Here is a 15,805-nt window from a genome sequence, read left to right as displayed (position 1 = left end):
TCACTTTTTCATGTTGTCAGGAGTGTTTGATATTATTTAATGAAGCAGACGCTGGCGTTGCTTGAGAGAAAAAACCTCTTTGTACCCGTTGCAAGCATCCATGTTGCTAAGCAGCAGGTAACCAGCTAGGAGCCAATACATATTGTAGGCTTTCCAGAAATATGAAATAATTGGATGCAGATGACTAATATCTGTTTGGCATAAATGCAGAGAGGCCTGTATGATGACAGTGTTCAATATTTCAGTTATGCAACACACATGCACACACTCACTTGCAACATTCCTGAAGAGTGAGCATCTGTAGCTGCTGCTGACGTTCCCCGTTTCACAGAGGGCCCGACTATTTATTGCCCGGCCCCAGACCGATTGCACGGCAACCGGCAGAGACTCCAGAAAGTTATAGCTCCCAAATACGAAATAATTCTGCACATAACTGCCTATAAAACAGCCTATTGTCATTTTTATACTTTGTTTTTTTTTGTACAGTGGCAAAACATTTTAATTATGGAGCTTTACAGGTGCTGGTGGGCAGATATTTGTTGCTGGACTGAGCCAGGCAAGCTGTTTCATCCTGTTTCCAGCCCTTATGCTAAGCTAGGCTAACCTTCTTCTGGCTGTGGCTTCATATTTAACCGGAAATCAAGTGATTTTATTTGTCAGATGTAATCATAGGCTTTATGGTGCAGCTCCAGTGAAGCATATTCTTGCCAGTTCCTTCACTTTGTGCATTAAAAAGAGTTAAAAAAGATATAAATAGCAACAAATATATGTGTATGATGGGAGTGTGGGCAGTTTAAGGCAGTGTCTTCATTCACTATTGTTGTGGCCTGAGGGTAGAAGCTCTCAGCTTCTCACTGATGGTCTGGTCTGTCTGGTACCTTCTTCCTGACCTCTGCAGGGAGAAAAGGCCACGATCTGGGGGGGTTGGGATCCTTAATAGTTCTCTTAGCCTTGTTCTTGCAGCACCTATAGTACGTTCAGCAGAACAAAGGGCTCTTTGAAGGGCCTTGTGGTCCTGTTTGGTGCTCTCTCCTGCGCACGCTCTTGAAGATGCAGAAATTGAGAAGAAATTTGTCAGTATTTGAGGGGAAACCCAGGTCAGGAACTTCATGATGACGACACCAAGGTACTCAAAGCTATCCCCCATCTCCACTGAGGCCCCGCTGACGTCAAAGAGGGTGTAGTTCCTTCCCTGCCTCTTCTCAAAGTCCACTATCAGAGAGATGCAAAATCTGTTATCTAACTCTCTGTTTTAATGGAGCATTTTTAGTAAATCACAAGTTTGAATCCAGCTTGTAGAAATTAGTAAAGACTTCAAAGCTGGTGCAACCCAGTCCAGGTTAACTGAGGACTGCTAAAACAGGCACCATGACAACAGTGCACAGGGCAAAGGACAGATCAATTAATTTTTTTTTCAAGTGTGCTTCTCATTTTCCTTTCCCCAGTCACTCCTCTCCTTTCCCTTGAACAGATGTCTGTCTAGATAAACCGTCCATTTTGAAGCTGCAGAGCCACGTCCCCCCCCCCCCCCAAGGCTATTTTCCAGGGCCAGATAACTCAGTAGCTCCCACAGTTGCGCACGGCACAGATAATAAAACTCCAATTTGACGTCGCAGACCACTGGCCCGGCGTACAGACCCGTTTGACACACAATAAGTACATCACAACAGACGTATCTGCCACATCAGCCGCTGAAGGTCAGCCTGAGACTGCACTGTGCAGAGATGTCAGCTGGAGGAACCCGTCACACATGTTCGGGGGGCAGCGTTAACTCTGAGGTTAGAAAAGATGTTTGTGAAGGTCGCAGTGTGAATTAATTTTAGTCTCCCTAGTAACCATCGTTAGACTGGTGAGGGTGTGAGTATAAAAGGATAAAGACATCATTATCAAATTCATAGATAAAGGATGATGTCAGAGTCTCATTTATTTTCAGATGGACCAAAAACAGTTTATGTATCTGTGCAGCTTCACCGGGGAAACTGCTGCTGTGCCGCATCACAGCGCTGGATATGATTCCTCCCACACATCTTGCACAACTCTTCCATTCTGCTTTTTATTTCAATGAGACCGCTAATAAAAGTGAGTCACAGCAGATGGATAGGCAGCTCTCCGGTCAGCCGGGCCATCTGTTATTGTTCTAATAGGCGGCCAGTCGTTTTAGCGCAGAGCTGATCCAGGACCTGTAACGTATGCTGATGTGCTGATGCGGCATATGGTGATTTCCACGCTTCCAGCGCTTGTCACAAACATATGAAAATAAACCAAATTTGAAGCTGAGAAAGTGTGAACACACTCACTCCCTTATGGTTACGCATTCCTGTATGCTCCGGACCACACACACACACACACACACACACACACACACACACACACACACATGTGCACAGTCTATAGATACATGCACACAAACTCTACTCACCAAGGGCAGCAGAAAGATTGCAGTCAGCAGGTAGCCTCTCATTGTCTCCTGCGAAGCGCTTGTATCCAGAAGACTCCACAATATATGTGTGTGTTTTTGTCTCAGTGTGTGTGTGTGTTCACAGGGACACACTGAAATTGCTCCCCTCAGCGTCACCACACTTCAGCATCAAGGGCTCTGAAATACAACACACAGAGGAAGAAAATGTTCTGTAAGAGAACAAACAACAACAACAACAACACTGTGATACGAGAGTGTCGCCACCATGTTAGACACCTGCACCACTTTGTCATTTTATTCTATTAGTCAGAGACACAATAAGAAAAGCAAAATGCAGATATGTTACATTGTGATGAGTTATAATACTATGATGTTAACATTTTAAAACTCTTTACTGTTAGTGGATATTTTTTACATGTTTTGTAAACTTAAGTATAGAATAATTGTTGTTAACTGTTAAATTGTTTTAGTTTTTGAGATTGTTGTTGCAAAGTTTTTCCCCATTTCTCATTTCAAATTTTTTATTTAAAAATATCCTCAGTATTCCTGACCATAAAAAACCCGGCACTCTCCCAGGTAATGTCACAATCCTATTGGTTTGTTATAATCACAAGTTTTAATACTTTCAACTTTGTTTCAAAGAAATCGTGTTGTGTCTATAGTTTTGGCATAACGGGCGGCTTAAAATACCTAAATAACCATGAGCCTCAGCTGCTGTTACCATGGAGAGGAAACCAGTCAGAGACTTGAATTCAAAACCTGTAGCTGAGAACAACAGACGGCACCATAGTCATCATAATTCATCCTAAATTGAGCCAGAATTTAAACCTGAATTAATTTTAGTGTTGTCAAAAACACTGATTTATTGACACATATTCCTGAATGATTGGAACAGTTTCAATACAGCAGTATTGATACACCAATTGTTGTTGTTGTTGTTGTTGTTGTTGTTGTGATGACTTGATGTTGTGTTGTCTTGCTGTTGTTATTGCTGAAGCTGCTGTGTCATGATGAATATGATCTATTTTGTCAATGTGTTGTTGTTGTTGTTTTTATATATATAATATTGTCCTTTAGCAGAGAACTTATTCTCTGTTTCCTGCCCAGGGACTACAGATGAAAATGAGCTAATAGCTAACTCTGGTGCAGCTAAGTAGCTGTGCACTGTCCCTGTTAAATAAATAAAAATAAATATTGTTAATGTTTACTACATGCCTTCTGCTGTTCTCTGCTCCTAACCAAGAAAGGAAAATGTGTCATTGCAATGTCAAAACCTTGTTATATTTATATTATAACACATTTTTTGAATTGTATGCCCTAAATGTTAATGTGTCCTTGTAGCATTGAAAATACAATTGGATATAAATATTTTTCAAGGTATTAGACAGGAGGTAGATATTCCACTATAGTGAAAACACCAATCCATTTAAAAAGCAGGTTGCAAAATCCTTTTCCTTTCCATCCACCTGCAATTAGCAGCGTACATCACTGCATTTTAAGCTCTGTGACTGGATGCTTCTTGTCGAGATGCACCTATGAGCTGCAGCTACCTGCTAGCTAAAGTTTTTATACACACAGGTTTGTATCTCCAACTTTTTCCCACAGTAACAGATATTTTCAGACACAGTCAGGGGTGTAAATATAGACAGTAGTGTGATTGCACTGGGGCCCCTGGGTTTAAGGGGCCTGTTGAGAGAACAAGTGATACAGATTGCCACTTTGGAAATAAGTCTGTACTCAAAGATTAATGATTAAAAAAAGAATATTGTAGATTTAAATATGGTGCCATTTGCTTCATATGTCCTCAAAAAGGTAAGGACACTATTGTAATCCTAGGTATTCTTCTTCTTCTTTCTTCTTCCAAGGAAATCATACTTCCCATGGGTGAAAACTCACCAGACTTTGCACAAAGGTCCAGTCTCATGTCAGATATCCTCAGCTGTAAACTCAAGCCAATAGTCCTGATGGTGGCGCTACAACCATACGTGCTACAACTTCTCAACTTTCATCAAACTGTAGCCCCAATACTGAAGAAACTTTTGTACATTTAAACCTATTAAAAATTATGAAGTTCATCACTCTGTTTTTTTTTCAAAAACTGTAAAACCTATTAAACCTATCTCCTCCCACAATTTTTGCTCAATTGACACCAAACTTGCTACAGCGCATCTTCAGACTGTCCTACAAAAACTACGTTTCTCAGATTTTTGATAAATCTGAGAAACGTAGTTTTTGTAGGACAGTCTGATTTTTGATTTATCAAAAATTGAGCCTACAGTGCATCAAAATGTTTGACTGTAAACGATACTGTAAACATATACATGCAATTCTTGCTAAATAAATCTTCAATGTTCATGAAAAAAATGACAAAATTCTAGAGTCATGGTAGATGATGTGTGGCAAATTTCAGAATTTTATCTCAAAAACTGAATTTTTGACAGCATTTTGAATTTTGATCTAATATGTGAACAATTTTAAACATCAGTTTTTCACTTATGGAGCAAATCAATCATTGTTACAAACAAATTACCAACATCTCCATGCTGTCTAGATGCAATATGTGTATTTTCAGATTTTTGTCTTAATAACTGAATTTTTTACAGTGGTTTCAAATCTGTCTTTCCATGCATGGATGGCTGCTTTCCTACACACCAGTGAATAGCTTGCTCAGTTTGTGAAGCCACTGTTGAGTTGCTACTTGCCAATTAGCTCAGAGCAGTAGATGACTCTCTTAGGTTTCAAAGGTTGCGGGTTTGAGCCTCAACTGGTGCAGAATCCACATCGTAATGTAAACATCTTCTTGTGCTCCAGCTTATTGCTTAAAATTGCCTGAGCGTGACTGATCACTGTGCAGCATCTTCAAGTCTTTTTTCTGCTAGAAAATCTGCCTTCTCATGCTTGAAAATAAACCAAACTTTGCACAAAGGTCCAGTGTCAATACTTGAGTGTGAAACCATCTGAGGCTTCTCACTTTGCACATAGCTCAACTAGTTAAACATCAGTTTTTCACTTATGAAGCAAATCAATCATTGTTAAAATAAATTACCAACATCTCCATGCTGTCTAGATGTGTATTTTTCAGATTTTTGTTTCGATAACTGAATTTTTTTTTTACAGTGGTTTGAAATCTGCTTTTCCATGCATGGACAGCTGCTAAACCTGCATGTCTGGCTTAGTCAATTTGTGAAGCTACACATGGACTGACTAATTAGCTCAGTGAGATAGAAATTAATTCTTAGTCTCAGAGGTTGTGAGTTCAAGCCTCAGCTGATGCAAAAGGCAGATTGTGTTGCTAAATGTCTTCCAGTTCTTCTGCTTGTTGCTCAGAACTGCCTAAAAATGCCCGGACCCGACCTATTGCTGCGCAACAGCTATAATTTTTATTTTATTTTTTGAAATAGTCAGTTGCTATCTAAAACAAAATGATGTGCTTTTTCGAAAGAAGCTACAAAATCTATAAATATAATATAAAAACTATTCAATTAAATGATTAATTTCTGACTTTCTTTGATATTTGTGTCAGATAAACAGTGATGATTGCTGGGTAATACATATGTTGATATTATCCTTTGTCAAGTCTCTATTTATGTCAAGACAATACATGCACAATAGCGTGCACGAGGGTCTGTCATAACTTCCTTACACCAATGGACACAGTTTTTTTGTTTTTTTTTTACTGGTGGACAAATAAACTGGGCAAATAAATTAGACATTTCCTTACAGAACCACAGATGCCCAGAATTGTTTAGTCTGTGGAACAAGACAATTTGTGGACTTATTCATCTGTAAAACCTTTGAAATTGAAAAATTGATCAAACTGGGGTTGAGACAAAAAGAAGCTTAATTAATCAGCAACTATTTTAATACTCAAAAAAAATGTCAAAGTAACTGTGATATGCTGCTTTTTATTGTCTTATGTGATAGTAAAATGAGTCTCTTTAATTTTGGGGGTGTTAGTCACACAAAATGAGCAATTTGATGACATTATTGTGGGATTGTGGAAATAGTTATGAGCACTTTTCATTATTTTCTGACGTTTTATAAACCAAACAATCAGTACTTTAATCAAGAAATAATCATGTGATTTAATCATAATGATAATAATAATTGTTTATGTGTGTGAGGTGAAGACAGCGCAGTACAACAATGTGTTGAAGGGCTGCAACTAACAATCACACTCCTCCTCAGTCGTCCATGCATCACTTCCTATCTTATCCCAGCAGAATCCTACACTCATAAAAACCCCCTCAATCAAATCTCAGAGGCGACATTTGTTGTCTCTCACCGAGGTTGTATACGACTACAAAAGATATGTCATCACCTGCGCTCTAAATTAAAGCAGAAAGTTGAAACAAAAGCGCAGATTTATGGAGGACAAGTTGATCACCAAAGGCAAGAAATCTGGAAGGATCGCATAAATTTACTTCAAGATAATGAAATTCATACGCCTCAGGGTCAGACTTTAAAACACACACCGCCCTCCAACTCCCTTCCTTTTATGTCTTACTCATCCACACAGCCTCCTGAAAACACAATGATTCACTGCAAACACAAAGCGCACTGGCCAGCACCAGCAGAGACACATATAACACACATAGGTACAACCAGTGAGACAGCACACACACACACACACACACACACACACACACACACACACACACACACACACACACACACACACACACACCCAAACCAGCTAAGCTAATTCATGCACACACAGACGAATTCCTCTCTGTGTCCCTTCCCTCTAATACCAAATCCAATTACCTCTAAAGCATCTCTCGGATGCTTTATCAAGTAATAGGACAGGCCGTGCTCGGAGGAGAAACCCGGAGATATATAGGAGGGATAACGTGTGTCAAGTAGGGCTGGAAACTGTTGAAAAACACACAATCAGGCATAAGACAGATACTTTCCACACATGGTATCAATTAGCTACATTTCTCTCCAAAATGTCACAGCAGTCATGTTGCTGGAGGCTCCAAATGAAGTTAAGAAACAGTCCTCCGGAACAAATCCATATGGCTTTGGCATGAGGAAGCACTGGTGCAGGGAACAGCAGAAGGGGCTGAACATCAAAACCACCCTGAGGGCAAGATGGCAAGAGAATCTTTGCTCAGCACTGGATACATGTGTACAAGCTTGAAAGGCGTGGGAATTTTGAGACGTATTCAAACAATGTTCAGCCCCAATGTGAAAACTGAGGAAGTGAAGCACTAAATGTGGGTTTAAATAATGCACTGATTTAATTGTTTATTTTTCCAGAAGTACTTAAGAAAAGACACATGGATATAAGAGTTCTCGTGCAGATTTCCAATCATAATAATGGCTGAACTTGACCAAAAACAGACCGAGTGGGAAAATTGGGAACCATATCAACTATGTGTGTGTGTGTGTGTGTGCACATGCATAAAGCTGTATCTACAGAGAAAAACAAGAAGCTCCACTTAATGATTCATCTCCACTGTAAAGGGAATTTTAAAGATCTGTCTGCACACATCAGCTTCCTCCTCATGTGTGTTGAATGCCGCTGAACATCGTGCTGCATTAATAATTCATGCCCAGTTTAAAACGATCCCAGTGAGACAGGAGTACGCCTCCAATTAACCCAAATGCAAGTCTGTTAAAGCCTAAAAGTAGGGTGCGTGTCTGTCAGTATGCAATCACGCAGCCATTCAAAATCATTAGTTCCAGGCAGCTTTGTGAACATGTTCAGTTAATGTTCCTGTGCCAGAATAAACAGGCCACATACAGCAGGATTAACAGTTTATCTATGGAGTCTTTTCTTTTTATTTAAATTACAGCTTGCAGAATGTCACACACGGTTTGTGGGAGAATAATGCAACAGTCTAAATTACAGTCAATGACAAATGATTTCCCCTTGGTGCTGCAGAATCAATACACTAATTTTGCCCAGCGTTTATCCCTTCTTCATACACGTTTTATCCATCAATGCTTGTGGATGACCTTCGCTTTGCACATGGAAACATCAGCAAAAAAAAGCGTCCACCTACTGAACACTGCCTCTCCTGAAATCCATCCCCAGGTTGCCTCCTCATTTAAGAAGAAATATGCTTTTTTAAATACATATAGCCTCGGGATCAGTGAAAGCCTCCTTAACTGATCAGCCGCAGCCAAAGCCAGAGATGTGAGTAAGAGCGCGCAGCACTCGGCGTGCAAAACAAGTCAAAGCAACTTACCGATGCGTAATTTTCAGAGGCGCAGATATCTACACATGAAGCCATCGGTATTCACGCATCCCCGCCGTGTCTGGGTGTGATGGTGTTTTCGGAGAACACGTTGTTTTACTCCTAAAACGGTCGGTCCGGAAAACGACAGGTGCCTTTTTGCTGCTGTTGTTGCTGCTGCTGCTGCAGGACGCACTCACCGCGTTGGCTGCTGCTGCTGCGGCACCACGACGATGTGGAGGAGGAGGAGGAGGAAGAGGAGGAGGAGGAGGAGGAAGTCAGCTCCTTCGGGATTCGCACCTAGTCAGACACAGAGACAACAAAGTGAGTTTAGTCTACAAATGCAGCTGGAGGGGGAGAGAGGTTTTTTTTTTTTAACAAAAAAAAAAAAAAAAGAAGTCTGAACACTGGGATGTTGAAGTGAAAGGAGAAACGATTGCGTCCTCATGCGTGGGACTTTGTTGGAGAAAAGAAACTATTCATACAGCTCTGACATTTGCGCCTGCGCCACTCAGACGCTCCAGAAGGCGCAAGGTCCGGTTCCCTGCTGGGTGAAATTTGTGAGGCACTGAGCCGGCCCCATGATGTGTGTGACTCACGTTTAGTCAAAAGTTGAACACTTGAATTCCCGCCTGTGTTCTAGATTAATCCAGAAATGCTGGTTAGTCAGGCTGCACTGTGGCATTTTGGTTCAAAACGCAGCCGTGTTCCCATTAAAGTGATTTGTAGCTGCCTGTGTGGCCGCTGGCAATCCTGTTTACTTTCAGCACCACGGACAGCGACCAAACAACCGCCTCAGGGCATCGATGGACTCAAAGCAAAAGTCCATTACAACATTTTATCTGAAAATAAACAACAGTTTGAATACTAAGAGCTGCTTTAATTCAATCTCAACAGGATTGATCCGTGCGGTGGCCTTGGACCAGAGTCTCTGTATGAAGGGGCTGTTAGCTGTTGTTGGTGAGTCATTGAAATGACTACAAAGAGATGCAAAACGAACAGAGAGACAAAGCAACCACAAACTGATGCAAAATGACCACAGAGATGCACAAAACTACCACAGAGGCAACACCACCCCCAAAAGGTCACAAAGCGACCTCAAGGAGATGACAAAGAGACATGACGACCGCACAGGATGCAAAAGACCACTAAGACACACAAAACAGCCACTGAGATCCTTAAATTAACACAAAGTGACCACAGATGCAAAACAACCGCAAAGAAACACAAAGCAACCACAAGGAGACACAAAACAACAACAACAAAAAGTGCAAAATGACCACAAAGAGACATAAAACGATGACAAAGACACATGAAATAACCACACAAGGTGCAAAAAGGACCACAAACAGACAACAAACAACCACAAGAAGACACAAAATGGCCACAAGGAGACACAAAACAACCACAAAGAGATGCAAAATGACCATAAAGCGACAACAAAGACATATGACCTGACCAAACAAGATGCAAAAAGACCACAAAGAGACAAAAAATGATCACAGGAAGACACCAAATTGCCACAAAGAGATACCAAAATAAACCACAAGGAGATAAAAAATGACGACAAAGAGACATAAAACAAACTCAGAGATGCACAAAACAACAAAAATACCACTGAGGCAAAACAATCCTAAAATGACCACGAAGAGACGCAAAATGACCACAAAGATGCTAAATGACCCCAAAGAGTATCAAAATGACCACAAAGAGACACAAAATGATGACAAAGTCATATGAAATAACCACACAGGATGCAAAAATACCACAGAGGCACCAAAATAAATCACAAGGAGAGGCAAAAAGAACACCAGTGGCTCAAAATGACCATAATGACACACAATAAAACCACAAAGAGACAACAAATGACCACAAAGAGATGCAAAACAACCAAAAAGAGACCCAAATGACCACAAAGAAACATACCACAATGCAAAACAACCACAGTATGACCACAAGAAGATACAAAAGCACAACAGAGAGACATAAAATGACCACAAGGAGATGCAAAATGACCCCAGTGAGACAAAAAAACTACCACAAGGAGACATAAAATGACCACAAGGAGATGCAAAACAACCACAGAGACCCAATTGACCACAAGGTAATGCAAAACAATCACAAAAAAAACAACAACAAAATGACCACAAGGAGATGCAAAATGACCACAGAGAGACAAGCTTGACCATGGTGATTTGCAAAATGACCACAAAGAGACAGAAACTGAGCACAACAACCACTAAGAGACACAATACAACTACAAGGAGATGCAAAATGACCACAAAGAGATGCAAAATGATGACAAGGGACATCAAATTATACAAAACAACTTCAGAGAGACACAAAATGACCACAAGGAGATGCAAAATGATCATAAAAGGGACAAAAAAAAAAAACAATGACAAAGAAACCCACAACAACTACAAAGAGATGGAAAATGACCACAAGCATGTTTGTAGTCATTTTCTGTCTCCTCTAGTACAGGGGGTGTGGGTGTTTGTGGCTGTAGCCCCTGATATGATACTATGATAATACAGCTTATTATTGCCAAGAAACAGGGTTTGAAACGTGAGTCTTAACACATTTTTATTCATTTTTAAGGCCCTCCCTTCTTTAAAACTGTGCTCCAGTCTGGCCCCCTTATTCAGTTTCTAAACCCGCCCCTGGATCCAGGCGAGACAATTTCCAGTGGCAGCTATATGCAGGATAGTGTTTTGAGTGCAGGAGTGATTGATCACCCAGCTGGGGCCTTTTGATGGCTTAGCCATAAATCAATGAGGCATAAAAAGTATTAAACCCTGCGATGATGTGGGTATTCTCAGAGAACAAAACAGAAAACAGGAAATGCCACAATGACTGACTTGAAGACACTTGCCCAATCAAAATATATTAAGTGCTGAGGATAAAAAAAAAAAAAAAACAACCCATGAAAACGGCTGATTGGATGAGGGGTAGTGACGCACGTCTCCTGCTGTTCCCGGAACATTTTAACAGTGTTACTGGCCTCAAGGACATCCATGGAAATGCTCCCATTGAGAGAAATTCAGAAATTCTCTGCTACTGCAGTCAGCAATCTGTGGGCTATTTTTGTAGCATAATAGCAGGTAAGACAATGATTTGAGGCTTGTTTCCATGGAAAACACTCAGCTGCATCTTTCAGTGGCTTCTAGTGTTTTGACTCTCCAAATCTGCATGAACTTTAGACGAGGCAGCGAGGCAAAGAGAGTCTATCACTGCTGTGATCATTGCAGCTGTGTGAGCAGAATAGAAACAGAGATAGACAAAAAAATAAATAAATATCACCATGTTTTTTTCAGAAATATCTCCACAGACAGTGTCCTTATCATGGTTACAGCATGAAATAATCGATTTAAGGTTTCAGGCATTAGCCCAAGGACATGGTGACATTGATGGTCAGGACCATAATTGAAATGTCTGTCAGTGTCAAAGGTCAAAGCAGCAACCTTCTGGCTATGAAGTGGCCTCTCCACCCTGAAAACAGAATACTAGAGATGGTTATTTCATATATTTAAAAGCATATTTTCAACAAAAATGGCTTAGGCTGGGATCAGGTAGATTATATTCTGTTTGTATAGTTTAGGTTCTGTAACCAAAATGCAGTTCCCACGAACTGATGGGAAGAGTTTCTTTCTTGTTTGTTGCTTTATTGACATAAGTCAGTCTCTTGAAAGCGCTCATGCCCCATTGTGCCGCCACTCAATGAGCCTCTCCACAGGACACATCTCCCTCTCTCTGTCTGTCTCCCTTCAGCCATTGTACAACAATCATACTGCTGGATTGCCATGGCGACTCGTCTTCGACAGAATGTGGGAGAGAAGCATCAGTTGGTTGAGTGCTGAGCCCATTTACCCACCTCATCTCGGAGAGGACTCTGTGGGGAACCAGACCTCATCCTAACCCCCCTGCCCCTCTTCATTCTCCTCCCACATATCTGCCTCCCACTGAGTGTCCTACTTGTGGAGGATTAATCAATCGGTGATGCACATGAGCCGAAGGCAAGACTTGACAAAGATGAGACAATTCAAAATTCAACCCATTTTTATCTTTTTGTTTCTTTTTTTGTTTTCATTTTTTTGACCTTGTGTGCGTGCAAATAGTTTTGCTAGTTATGGACTTTGTCTCTATGAAAAACGTTATTTGAATGAATTTTACTTACTTACTTTTTATCCATTCATTCAACAGGGAGAGTGTCTTGATTGGATGACTGATGTTTAGATTTTCCCCACAAACTGACGAACCAGCATGGCTAGAAAACATAAACAAAAACAGGCACAATGGACAGGAAGTTAACAGCCCACCATACTTACATCATCAGCCCCCTTCACTCCTTGGTCCAGAGGCAGGAGCCCTGAAGGAAATGCCAAGATATGAAAGTTGTGTCTCAAATCGCCTACTTCTGTACTTACACTTAATATTAGGGCCCGACCGATTTATCGGCCGGCCGATTATAGCCATTAGAGAATAATTGTCAATCGGCCAAAAGTTGGCTGATTGACGCTGATGTTAATACTTATATTTTCATCACTAATAAAATGCAGGGAATATGGTGTTAAACCTACCTCTGTTAAAATGGCATTAATAAGAAGAACTCTGGTACTGTGAACATATATGTGAATGTCCTAATTCATGTAAAGTTTGCATGATTATTTTATTTCCCAGAGGTTTACTGCCTTTTTGCACATCATATTTTTGATTTATTTTGTGTTCAAATTGTTCATATGCTGCTTGTTCCACACAATGTCTGATAATAAAAGTACCTGAAATTGTAAAATGTGCTTCCTTCATTTTATATCTTTGTAACGAGTGTTTGAACTATATTTAAGCCATGAAAAGCAGGTATTTCGGGGGGTTTTAAATTGAAAAACGTAAAAATTTAATCGGCCAACATATCGTTTATCGGATTTTTTTATTCCATGATATCGGAATCAGCATCAGCCCCAAAAAATCCATATCGGTTGGGCCGTACTTAATATTCTCAGTACATAAGTGCGTTCACACTGAGAAGTATGGAAAAATGCAGTGCACTATGGGTACTCGGATGGTGCACTCAAAACAAGAAGTTGAGTGTGGAACTATGGACACTTCTCGCACTCAATGGTAGCCATCTTGGCTACATGGCGGAAGGGGAGGGACCACTTTTCAAACTGGAAACTGATGTTTTCTGCACTGAGCACCAGCATACTGTTGTTGGGTATAAGCCTGCAGTATGTTTATTGGGTTAATTTAGCAGTCTGTAATGATTTGGTACTGCGAACAATAACGCAAATGTTAATGCCAGTTTGCTGACTAGCTAATTTGCAGTCGTCATTTCTGGTGAGTGCACAACAGCTGTGTTTGGTTTGAGACAACACTACCCTGTCGAAATTCGCGCACTACGCCAATAAGCACATAGTGCACATAGTGGAAGAGTACTAACGGAAGTATGTGATTTGAGACACAGCATAGGTTAAAACAGATGTCATTAAGGTTAGGGTTACATCTTCATATTTATGATGTGAACCGCAGTTTCATGTATAATCAATAAAGTAAATGAATAAAGTAGATTATTGCTATGTTTGGCTGTATCTTTATTCACCACAATCTAGCATTGTAGCACGGTACAAATAACCATTACATAGGTAGATCTGTCTCCTACTGGTGGTGTCCACTCAGTTTACAGAGTCTTCAGGGTGAGATAGTGAAATTCATCTCAGACTAGTCCCCACATTGTGACGATAAACAGTTTATCTAAAATATAGCACTGTGAGTGAAGATACATGCAGTATATTTTGTTTGTCAAGTTTGCCATCACTGCAGGACATTGCGGTTTTAATTTGTTGTCATCAGAATAGGTGTTTTTTAAATATTTAAGGTCCTGTGTGCATTTTAACATTACCAAATCACCACCACCATTATTTTTGATACATTTGCATAATTACCACAAACATCGAGACCGCCGCCAAGACGATTGGCAGCTTCAACCGGCCTTTCCGCTACACTTTGTGTGCTACGGGGTTAAGATTTCACAGGAGGTCTCCTGGATTGCTTTATGGCACAAAAAAAGAAGGAGGAAGAGGAGGAGGGCTGCTGATCTTCCAGTACAGAAGGACTTAATGTTTTCTCGCAATGGCAGATGGTGAGATGTGCAAAAATTCTCAGTTACGAGCTCTCGCCCTCTTTCTTGCTCTTAAAAACATTTTCATGTGGAGGAATGCCAGTCGGTTGGAAGGACGCAGCGTGGTTTGTGGGAAATGAGTGGGAAATTTTATAAGGCATGAGCACCAACCAACTAAATACCATTACCATGTCAGATGAGCTGCCTTAAGTAAGATATGAAAAAGAAAGTCTGCTACGTGCAATAACTTTTTAAAAGCAAGTTCTTGCAAATACACCATTACCAACCAGATTATTCCAGGACTCTTCACCCACATGTAATTAGCAGTAATGTGAGAATGATATACTGAAGTTGATAGGTAACACATGGACCCTTTTATGATATTTAAAAGGTTCTTTCAGGTGCTTTTTTCCGAGGCCCTCGGTGGCGTTATGACAGTGTAGGGCCTGGACCTCCATTTTGTTCCTGACAAGTCCGTTCAAAAGCTTTTGATTGCCTTTAATGTGCGGCTGGCAGTGTGGATTGACTTCTCTGAGCATGCTGATATAATTGCAGGTTGTCAGAGAAAGGAGAAAAGCAGCTCAACGAAATGTTCTGTAATGGATGACATGTGTCGTCACGAGGTCTTTTCACTGGTGTGGGAGAGGAGAATGACAAATCACGCTTAAGAAGACTCTGTAGGGGAGAAATGTGTGTGTGTGTGTGTGTGTGTGTGTGTGTGTGTGTGTGTGTGTGTGTTTCCGGGATTTAGTGTAAGTTACCGTGTTCAGGCATTTCCACTGTTGCCAATCTAAGCAACAATAGTACATAAAGGCAGATGAAGGAAAATAAATGTCAGTTATAATTATGTTACTACAGTACAAAGATAATATTCACCTACTGTAAAGACACAGTCAAGACAAATATATCTCCTCTTTTGACAACTACAGTAGCTACATGTACATGTTACAGTGACTGTGCACATATACATTTTTCTACCTTTTTCCATTTCTGATGCCTTAAAGCAAAACAATGTCTACTTGTAAGCCCCCCTTTAATGGTTGCACATGTCTACCAGTTGTGACCAGTTTGACCGAAGACTAG

The 15,805-nt window shown here is 40.5% G+C and overlaps 1 protein-coding gene across 4 annotated transcripts in view; it reads right to left on the bottom strand.

The window, feature by feature from the left end:
* The window catches only part of LOC125902532 (pituitary adenylate cyclase-activating polypeptide type I receptor-like), a 44,909-nt gene extending 35,857 nt beyond the window's left edge, over nucleotides 1-9,052 (bottom strand). For all 4 annotated transcript variants that reach the window (XM_049598972.1, XM_049598973.1, XM_049598974.1 and 1 more), the window contains exons 1-2: nucleotides 8,620-9,052; nucleotides 2,420-2,596 (exon numbers count right to left, since the gene is read on the bottom strand). In XM_049598972.1, coding sequence (XP_049454929.1) covers nucleotides 2,420-2,461 — 42 coding nt within the window. In that variant the 5' untranslated portion in view covers nucleotides 2,462-2,596; nucleotides 8,620-9,052. The remainder of the gene's footprint in view (nucleotides 1-2,419; nucleotides 2,597-8,619) is intronic.
* Nucleotides 9,053-15,805: the final 6,753 nt, after the last annotated feature.

Source organism: Epinephelus fuscoguttatus, linkage group LG15, assembly GCF_011397635.1.
Source record: "Epinephelus fuscoguttatus linkage group LG15, E.fuscoguttatus.final_Chr_v1".
Taxonomy (NCBI): domain Eukaryota; kingdom Metazoa; phylum Chordata; class Actinopteri; order Perciformes; family Serranidae; genus Epinephelus; species Epinephelus fuscoguttatus.
Note: the sequence above shows the minus strand (reverse complement) of the source record. Positions and strands in the feature narration are given on the sequence as shown.